Source organism: Peromyscus leucopus, chromosome 3, assembly GCF_004664715.2.
Source record: "Peromyscus leucopus breed LL Stock chromosome 3, UCI_PerLeu_2.1, whole genome shotgun sequence".
Taxonomy (NCBI): domain Eukaryota; kingdom Metazoa; phylum Chordata; class Mammalia; order Rodentia; family Cricetidae; genus Peromyscus; species Peromyscus leucopus.
Genome location: NC_051065.1, coordinates 106,284,555 through 106,295,324, shown reverse-complemented (window position 1 = coordinate 106,295,324; position 10,770 = coordinate 106,284,555). Strand labels below are relative to the sequence as shown.

Genomic DNA, 10,770 nt, shown 5'->3' with positions numbered 1-10,770 from the left:
GCAGCCTCGTTTGTCTTCTTCTTTTTGGGTGGCTTGTTTTTCTAGATTCCTAAAAGCCTCGTGGTTTAAAAGACAAACCATTCCTGACATATTTGCTTGAATGGCTGAATTAATAAGTGCATCTCTTGGTTTGCTGAGCCTCAACTCTGGTGCAGTGTGTGTGTGTGTGTGTGTGTGTGTGTGTGTGTGTGTGTGTGTGTGAGTGATTTGTCCAGCTTTTCTGACAGAGTGAAAGGAAACTGAGGCCAGAAAGTTGGAGTTCTAGACCACGGTGCAAGGCTCTCCAGCACCAGGGTGCAGGGAGCCACTTGCTTCCAAGGGGTATTTAACACCAGCTGCACAAAAAAAACCCTCCTACGCACAAACCGCATGCAGGGCCCACAACACTCTGCCTGGCTCCCCCATGGCGGGACTGCCCTGCAGGATACTGTCCTCTTTGGTGATCCCCGACCCACCCAACTCCGGAAGCCACTTTCTGCCAAGGATCTATCTTTCCACCGGACGGGTGGCGCCAGCGACTCTGGGTAGAGCCAGGAACTAAGGGGGATTATCTTTGGCACATTCCTGGCCTGTTCTAGAGGACGACTCTAGACTCCCGCCCCAACTCCGAAGATCCCTAAATATTCCCCGAGGAGCCAGGCTGTTGGGTGTGCCCCAGCTGCAGCAAGCTCCTTAAGGGTGGGCAGGAGAATCTGGGGGTGGGAGGGGCTGCTGCGCTGGGCGGACACACCCTGTGTCCGGGCGGCACCGACGCGGACTTGGCTCCGCTCCTGGTCGTTGTTCCTTCCCGGTCTCGGTATCATTTGCCCTTTAGCTGCACCAGCCCTGCACAAGGACTCTGCGCCTGCCCGCCAAGTGTGCCCGGGCCCGCCTCCGGGGCTTTGTGACATCACAGCTCTTGTGAGAATGGTTGCCTTGGCGTTGTAAACGCAGTGCAGGACCAGAAGACTCGAGAACTGCGGACTGAGGCTTCGGAGCGAGCAGGGTGCGCGAGCAGGGTGCGCGCAGCTGGTGGGTGCTCCAGGCGGGGTGGCCATGGGGCGCGGGCCCGAGATCCAGCACCTTAGCTGGGCCCCTTGCAAGGCTCTGAGCCCCTCCTTGCTCCTTTCCACTTCTTTTATGACAGGCCTAATTTAAGCGCCCATCCTTTGCCTTGTTGCTGCATTCTTGCCCCAAGCCATGGCGTGGTAGGAGGAGTTCAGGGTGTTAGGAGGCTGGATTCCTGGGTGGCGTTTCCTCTTCCAAAGGGACTGAGGCAGGGATGGCTCAAACTGCAAGCAACCCTGGGCTCCACCGCCAGCCCTTCCTGGCGATGGTTTGGAACTCTGGCTGAGCCTCTGCAAACAGGAAAACTAACTCATTTCTATTTGAAGGATGCCCAAGACATGGTCAGGAACTCTGACAGGTGGAACACAGGCCTTGTTTTCATGCAGCTTGCATTCTGGGAGAAATGGGCAATAAAAGCCTTTTAAGTGGTAACCACTTGACCCCATAAAGAAGAAAATGAAAGGTCATTACATGCACTGGTGCAGGAAGGTCTCCCAGGATGACATCTGAGCCTGGATTTAAAGGGAGAAGACTCCACCCTCACCCTTACCCCATCCCCAACCTCAGCTAGGCAAGAGGCCCCAGGTAGACCAAAGCTGGTGTGTTCTAAACACAGGAGGATCCTGGCAGCTGAGCTTTACTCAGGAGGGGGACAGTGGATCCCACCAAACCTGGATAGGCCATGTAGTGGAAATGCAAGCTCTTGTCAGCCACACAGGGTGGAGGAGGGCTGTGGGTGTGGGAGACCACCCACTTAAGTACTGTGTCACTTCCCAGGCGAGAATCTCCTTCAGCTAAGGCCAAGCTTTGCACACCGGTTGGTTCTCAGCCATGATGTCCAAGGCACATTCCTCTTTGTTCCCTGTGAAAATGGTCACTGACAGTAAGTACTGAGCTGGGTGGGAACTTCCAGAGGTCAAAAGGAACCCTGGAGCCTGGGACAGTAAGGTGTGAGCTCCCTCGGGGGCTAAGTAGTTCTAAATCAACACCATGTATGAGTTTCTTACCGCTGCTGTGATGCCGAGCCTCCAGGGACTGCATGGTTTAAAGAGTAGCAGCCTGTTGCACAGCTTTGGCAGTCATGAGTGACAGGAAGGTGTACAGGGCTGGTGCCTTCTGATGTTCGGGGAGAGTCTGACCCATGCCCCTCTGCCTTTGGCTTTGAGGGTACCACCCACTTCTGACCTCACACTTCTGTAGTACTCCTCGCGTGTGTCTGTGTTCCAGTGTCCCTTTTATCAGCACAGTGGACGTGGGTTGATGTCAGAATGTCCTCAACTTTAATTTACAAACAAGGCCACATTCTGAGGTGCTGTGGAGATGTGGACTTCAGTGCAGACGGAAGCAGGTCAGGAGAGGTGGCACCACAAAACAAGCCTCTCTGCTTTTTTTCTGCTGTGGTTGCTAGGCTGAGCCTGGAGGAGGCGGGCTGGCTGGGCCCAGGATGGGTGAAATGTCCCTTCTCAGGCTAAAAGGCATGCATGCTTTGTGGTGCTCACACTGGGTGGCATCTAAGAAGGCTGTAAGGGGGACAACGTCATCATCCCCGCAGTCTCTGTTCCCTTCAGCTTTTAAACCCCAACTTACTGTGTTTTCAGGGCAAGCCAAACTTCAAAAGCATATTTTCACTCCCCCACACACCTACTTGAAAGTCTACCCCCAACCTCTCCCCAGACCCCGTGGGATGCGCAGAGACACCCCCAAGCAAGCTCTGTGCACATCCAAGCAGAAACGTGGGCCTACAGCATGTCCTTTCAAGCACACAATAAAAATGCCCATCTGCACCCTGCTTTTTCCATGACCCCCACATTGAGCATCCCCAGGAGCGGTGGTGCATACCTGTAAAACCAGCCCTGGGGCAAATCAGGCAAGAGGATTGTGAGTTTGGGCCAACCTGGGCTACATAGTGAGACCCTGTTGCAAAAAGCTATCTTAAGAACATTGGAGACATTTAATATTTTCTAGCGGATTCGAAATCCCACAGTGTGAGCGGAATGTGCTTTATCACCAGCTGCCAACAATAGACACGTTGTGTATTTCCCAAAAATGAACTAGTATACATTCTTGCTCCCACAAGGATACTTAGAGCCCCCCCACCTCCGTATTCACTATTTCTCTCTCCTTCTTTCTCTTGTCTGAGAACATTCAAAAAATAAAATAGATAATGTCACTTCTCAGCACAGGAAAGTACAAGAAAACTCTGCTACTACAAGAAGATGGGAGAGCGGTGATCAACCCCCTGTAGAGGGGCCTGGGGTTGGGGGTGTTTAGTTGGGGGCATCCAGTAGCACTGAGGCAAAACAGCAGGTGATCGTTTGAGAGACCTGAGGGTTGGTGAGTGTGTGGCAAAACCAGACCTGCCAGCCAGACCTGGGATTGGCTTGCCTAAGCCAGCTGGGAGGTCAGAGGGAGCCCAGATCAGGCTGTAGCTTCCTGTAGAGCGCAGGACCAGCCTACTGGCTCACAAGACCTCAGCAGCCAGCCTCAGTGTAGGTCCCATTCAGGGATACACGACTGAGGAAGATATCGAGCCCAGTACCTGACCGCCATGATAGAGACCGTTTGACTAAATGGTCAACTTCATTTTCCTGGAAGCCGGGTTGTGGTGCAGGCCCATATCTCTGTAAAGAGTCTCAGTCATGGACACCAGGTAGGTGTCAGATGGGCAGGCCTTCCCTTGGGGGCAGGGCTGGGGACAACAGCTTCCTGAGGCAGTTCAGAGGAACCTGGCCTTCAGAGAGCTCATTGCATCTTGGGAGCTGCAACCTGGCTGCATCGGTTAAAAGGTTTACTGCTGTGATAAGCACCATGACCAAAAGCAAGTTGTGGAGAATCTTACACTTCCGGGTACAGTCCATCACTGAGGTAAGTCAGGACAGGAACTCAAGCAGGGCAGGAACCTGGAGGCAGGAACTGATGCAGAGGCCGTGAAGGAGAGCTGCTTACTGGCTTGCTTTCTCTGGCTTGTTCAGCCTGCTTTCTTATAGCACCCAGGACCACCTTCCCAGAGTGGTATCACCCACCATGGGCTGGGCCCTCCCACATCAATAACTAATTAAGAAAATGCCATACAGGCTGTAAGCTAGATCTAATGGAAGCAATTTCTCAGTTGACATTCCCTCTTCTCAAGATGTTTCTAGCTTGTGTCAAGTTGACATAAAACTATCCAACTCACTAACCATCCAAAGCCAGCCCTACAGACAAAGCTGGCCATCCACACATATAGCTCACAATATCCTGTGCACGGGGGTGGGGGAGGTAGCTGTTTCACTCATCTGTACTAGGCACCTGCTGGTGTCAGCCACTGTGCTGGTGATATAGGGGAGATAAGACATTGGAGGTGCTTTTGAGTTTGGGGGAGGCAGCAGTAAGCAGCCCTCCCTCTTTGGGGACTCTAATCCTGCTCCACCAACTCTACTCTGCTCCTTAGATAGGACAGGAAGCCATTCTCCCAGTGTCTGGGCACTGATGGCCCTCGGCTGGTGTTTTTAAAAATAAACGTCAGGTGGTGGTGGCACATGCCTTTGATCCCAGTACTTTGGAGGCAAAGGCAGGTGGGTCTCTGTGAGTCTGAGGACAGCCTGGTCTACAGAGTGAGTTCCAGGACAGCCAGAGCAACATAGAAATCCTGTTCTGAAAAACGTGTGTGTGTGTGTGTGTGTGTGTGTGTGTGTTATGTGTATGTTTATTATATATATAATAATAATTTCCCTTCCTTTCTTCCTTTCAGGCCCTCCCATGTGTCCCCCATTTCCTCCACTAACAGTGACCTCTTTTTCTTTTACTGTTGTTTTACACACACACACACACACACACACACACACACACACACACACACACACCTTGCTCAATCTAGTGTTGCTTGTATATGAGTTCAGGGCTGATCACATGATTTTGACTAGCCAGTTAGGAGCTGGAGTATGGAGAAAGGTTCTGTGAGATTGTACATTCTAGAAATGACTTGTGATACCACGATAATATGGCTACCTAAACAAGACCTGAATAATGGAGCTCATTCCCGTGGAAGACTATTTCTCCTGCTCTCAGCCTTCCTTGGTTGCCTGTAGTTCTTTGTCTAGGGTTGAGGCCCTGTGAGATTCCCAGCCCTGCCACCTCTGTGTTAGCACATCCACTGGTGGTATCATCAGTCAGGTCTTGTTGAGGTAGCCATATTATTGTGGTATCACAAGTCATGTCTAGGATGTACAATCTCACAGAACCTTTCTCCATACTCCAGCCCTTACAATCCTTCTGGCCCTCTTCCTCCACGTTCCCTAAGCCTTACAAGTGCAGTGGTTGTGTTATAGGTGTGTTTAGAGCTGGACACTCCACAGCCACGTGTTCTCTGCATTGTGACTGGTTGTGGTTTTCTGTTGCGAAGAGAAATGACTTCGACGAGGGTGAAAGCTGTTTTTAGAGTGTGTCTAGACTTAGGAATGCCACCGTTTTAGTAAAGTATTGATGGAAGTATTACGGCAACTCCACGTAGTTAAAAGGGAGGTTTATTTTGTGGGGTAACTTACAAGCTAAGGGATAGGTTACAGGGTCCGGGAAAGGTGTAGTGCAGTCCAGTGGTGTTCTCTGGAGAACTCTGCTCGATCTACCTCCAGCGTCCAGGATCCAGGAACCAAGAGAGCTGGCCCATCCGGATCTCGGGTCTTAAGGGCTCCTCTCTGGGCCCCACCTCGTAGGCGTGACAGTTACAGGAAGCCTCAATGGGGATGGTACTTCCAGGGCAAAGCTGGAACAGCTCCCTCTACAGTGAAGTGTTGGTTGTAGGTTCTCCTCTAAGATCCGTTACCTCACATGCTGTTTTCGCTAGGGTCACTATTGCTGTGATGAAACTCCATGTCCAAAGAAACTTAGGAGGAAGGGGTTTAGTTCACTCACAGTTCCATTTAAAGTTCATCATCAAAAGTACTGAGGGCAGAAATTCATAAAGGGCAGGAACCTGGAGGCAGGAGCTGATGCAGAGGCCATGGGGGAGTGCTGCTTACTGCCTTGCTCCTCGTGGCTTGCTCAGCCTGCTTTCTTACAGAATCAAGGATCAGGAGTCCAGGGATAGCACCATCCACAATGTCTATCACTAATTAAGAAAATGCCCTATAGGTATGCCTACAGCCTGATCTATAAAGGTTTTTTCTCAATTGAGCCTTTCTCTTTTCTGATGATTCTAGCTTGTGTCAAGTTAATATAAAACTAACCACCACAGTTTGGAAGTTAACAAGAGTTGAGGATGAGTTGCAATAAAAGGTGATGAACTGGGATGCATGGACTTCAGAGGCAGGCCATGGATTTTTAAAAGAAATCACATGTAGTGTGTGTGTGTGTGTGTGTGTGTGTGTGTGTGTGTGTGTGTGTGTGTGTTTGTATGTATGAATCATGGTGTTTATGTATGAAGATCAGAGAACATTTTGGGTGCATCAGCTCTCTCCTTCCATTGTGTGGGTTCTGGGGATCAAACTCGGGTTATCAGGCCTCCTGGCCAGTGTCTAACCCACCCATCTCACCAGGTCTTTGGGATGCTCTTGTCCTGGTTTCCACTGTGGCACCTCCCTCCTTTGAGCCCTTGAGGAGTCTGATCATCTAGTCACTTTTTGAATGATGCCTCCCTGAACATCCCATTTTAAACTCCGGGCTCTAGTCAGATGTGTACAGCTTTCCAGGATATAGCTTGATGAAGAAGGCAGCTGGGCACTCAACCAGCATCTGGGAGGCAGGGACAGGTGAATCTCTGTGGGTTCAAGGTCAGCCTGGTCTACAGAGCCAGTTCCAGGACAGCCAAAGCTACACAGAGGAAACCCTGTGTTAATCCAACAGATTGAGAGTAAGACCACTACCATAATTTAAAGCCAAATCTGAAGCAAACTTTAAATACTGGCCAGGTGGGATGTGCTGGCAGGTCCATTCCCAGGTTCCCAGGAAATGGCCCTTGAGTCACAGTTTGCAATGGCTAAAGAAGGAAAACCCATAATTCATTGTATTTGCCACCAGGTCCAATCAGAGGTAAGCAAACATCCTGACATAGTTCCTGCCTGTGAACCTCCCACCCACATGTGACCAAGCACATCTGGTGCAGATGGATCAAACAAACTTGTTTAGGGGAGTGAAAACACGTGACTTGTTATCTCCATAAACAACAGCCTCCAGCATTTCAGGAACTGTCTGTCCTTGGGCAAGGGGCTTGCAGATCAGAGGCATTTTTGTTTCATGGATCACTAAGGCACAGTAATCAAAACTTAAAATGTAACTTTGGTGCTCACATTCCCTCCTTGAGTTGTATCTTGAGTCAAATCCTTGACTCTGTGATGGATACCTGTTTATATTGGGATCTAATAACCATCATCTTAATGGTACCCAGACAGGAATTATCATTTAGTTAAATCATCAATGATGCAAGAGCCAACAGCAATTAGCAGAAGCAGAATGGCCAAAGGCCCTGTGATGGCTGATAGAGTTACCATCTGGAAGGGACCTGGAAATGAGAATGGAGACCAGTTCATCTCAGGTCCCCCTTTTTTGCAATTTTTTTTCTGAGCACAGCCAGCTTATTTCTACTGATTCCTGAATGATTTATATAGAAATAACTATTTTCTCTTAAAGCTGTACAATAACCTCTCTGTTTTACATAGAGCGAGTTGAGTGCCCTATCATACTATAGAACTATTTCACCTAATGACTCTTCCAGTTGCTAGATCTGGGTCTACTTGGTTTTAAAGGTGTACCTTTCCTGGTATGCCAATAGGCACTATTTTGCCCCCTATGCCAGGGAGTTTTCTTTTGATCGGACATTCTAGCCTGCTGGGGGACAAGGGATGATGTACTCTCTTCTGTAACTACTTCTTGCTGAAACTAGGACATTGTTGTCAGGGCCTAGGAAGGTTCAAATGTCCCTGCAATATCAAAAATAAAGTACCCTTTTTTACTTCAAGAGGGAGAAAACAGGGCATAACCACATTCTGCATAAGGCAAAACCAAGTGCAAACAATCCAAAGCTCACTATCTGGAATTCATTCCAATCCTTTTGGGTTTCTTGAGAGGCTTGGATCACCTCTTTGGTCCCACCCTTGGCAGCAGAAACATAGCCTGCCTTCTAGATCCCAGCTGGCTCCACTGCACTGTGACTGATGCTGCTGGTGACTATTCTGTGGCACCAGCATTTCCAAAACTGCTAAGGTTCCACCATTGCAACTGGGCTGTCTTTGGGAACTCCAGCCTTGCCACATATTTGCAAGCCTCAGCTGTTCCCCATGATCCCTCCATGTCTTTAAAACCATTATCACCTGAGTGACTCTTAAATTACAAAGTTTAGCTGCCAGAGCAAGGTAAATTCTTGCATATAAAAGCATGGAGGTGCAGCTTTAATACCTTATTAAACAAGCGTTGTTTGTAAATCCTATTTTTTTTTTTTTTATAAATCTTGTTTTCAGGACAAGAATTACACTAAAATTTATCCTAATCCATATATCTTGGATACCTGTTATTGCCTCCTTGGTAGGCCCACCCCACATGATCACCTTTAATAAAGATGATTAAGTCACATGACATTCATCTTAACCAACCCAGCAAAGATGACTGCCAGCTATGTGGCTGCCCAGAGATGGTGAAGTCACATGACATCCAGTCTCTCCAACCCTAGCAAAGATGGCTGCCAGCCATGTGACTGCCTAAAGATGGTGGCAATCCAAAATGGAATCATGCCACATGGTTTCTTTAAAATTACCCTTCCATAGATTTTTAACTATCAACTCCCAGTAGTACTAGTTTTAACTTTTTTTCATAGATTTTACAGATTTTTAACCATATCTAACAAAGTAAACTTATAAATCTCCAGATACTGAATGTTCACATAAACAAAGTCTAATTCTTTTGGCTGTTCTGTGTGGTAATATATTGTGTACCTTAATAAAATTTGCCTTAAGATCAGAGAACAGAACAAGCCACTAGATTAAATATAGATGCCAGGTAGTGGTGACACATACCTTTAATCCTAGCACTCAGAAGGCAGAGATCTGTATCTCTGTGAGTTTAAAGCCACCCTGGACTACATGAAATTGACTCAGTCTAGGAGAGAAAACAGGGCCAGGCAGTGGTGGCACACACCTTCAATCCCAGTGCTGGGAAGCACACATGCCTTTAATCCCAGGAAGTGGTGGCTGGACAGAGAAAGGTGTGAGGACACAGGAATTAAATGCTTTTCAGCTGAAGCCTTTCAGTTAGAGGCTCTTTTGGCTGGAGCCTTTTGGGTGAGGAAGATTTTTGTCAGAAGATTTTTGGAGTTGGTGAGGTGAGCTGTGGCTTGTTCCTTTGTCTCTCTGATCTTCAGGCAAATTTTATTAGGATACATATTATATCACCACAGTTCTGCTTTGCTTTCTTTCCCCCGTCTCTCTGCTGGATGATTCAACAGACATAGTAACATAAAGAAAACTTTTAAATATGCCTGGGTCTAGTGAAGGGAGGGCTGTAATCCAACTCCAGAGCCAGTCCAATCACGAAAAACAGCATAAAACAACTTTAATGTTATCCACACCCAAAAGATATCTGAACTCCTACTAACCTGAATCTATTGACCCCAGAACTCAGAGATAAATTCTGAGCCCTAGTCATAAATGCATCCATGGCATCCATGAGTAGTGACTGGTTGCTGTTGGCAGCAGAGACAGCAAAAATATCCAACCCAGTTTTGTCTCAGCTCTTTGCTTGCAGCAAAACTTATGGACACACCAGAAAGCACAGAGAGACAAAACTTTAAAAAACAACAACAACAACAAAAAAAAAAAAACCAAGCATACTCAACTTTCTCGAGAAAGAGACAGACACACTTTCCCCAGGAAACAAAACTTTCCAACTGGAACCAGAACCAGATGGGTGGGTGACATCTTGCTATGGCCAGATAGGAGAATAGTGGGGGTCCAATCGAACTCCCTCCATGTCCCAGATATGGATCCCACAAAACAGAACCAGACTATGACTCACTGGTAGGCCTCCATAGATGCTTGTTGCATTTTTCAGCATGGCAGTTCACTAAGGTAGTCCAGAAGCTGAAGGCAGCCTTGGAGCCTTGGAACAAGGCAAGTGCCTCCTGAAGTTGCCCTTCAGGCCCAGAGTTCTGGAGTGAAGGTCTAGCTTCAGAATTTGGGTGGTGGTCTGAATCTCGCTGGGGCCTCTAGAAAATGTTAATCCCACCTATTGAGAATAAGACCACTATCACAGTTTAAAGCCAAATTTGAAGCAAGCTTTAATTAAATACTGAACAGGTGGATGGGCTCTGGCCAGGTCCATACCCAGGTTCCTGGGAAATGGCCCAAAATCAAGTATGGCTAAGAAAAACCCATAATCCATTGCATCTCCCATCAGGTCCAATCAGGGGCAAGCGTATATCCTGACATAGTTTCTGCCTGTGAACCTCCCACCCAGATTCGATCAAGCACATCTGTGCAGATGGGTCAAACAAACTTGTCTAGAGGAGTGAAAACATGTGGCTTGTTATCTCCCATAAATAATAGCCTCCAGCATTTCAGGAATTATCTGTCCTTGGGCAAGGGGCTTGCAGATCAGAGGCATTTTTGTTTCATGGCTCTCTAAGGCACAGTAATCAAAACTTAAAATGTAACTTTGGTTCTCACACATGTCACACACACACACACACACACACACACACATGATGGTCAGCCTCCACCCCTGGAGGGGTGGCTTAAGTTTCTGATGGAACTTCATGTG

The 10,770-nt window shown here is 47.9% G+C and overlaps 1 protein-coding gene across 1 annotated transcript in view; it reads left to right on the top strand.

Moving 5' to 3' along the window:
* The first annotated feature begins 930 nt into the window (after positions 1-930).
* Cfap100 (cilia and flagella associated protein 100) overlaps positions 931-10,770 on the top strand; it is a 29,777-nt gene continuing 19,937 nt past the window's right edge. The window contains exons 1-2 of the mRNA XM_028854520.2: positions 931-1,011; positions 1,825-1,930. Coding sequence (XP_028710353.1) covers positions 1,879-1,930 — 52 coding nt within the window. The 5' untranslated portion in view covers positions 931-1,011; positions 1,825-1,878. The remainder of the gene's footprint in view (positions 1,012-1,824; positions 1,931-10,770) is intronic.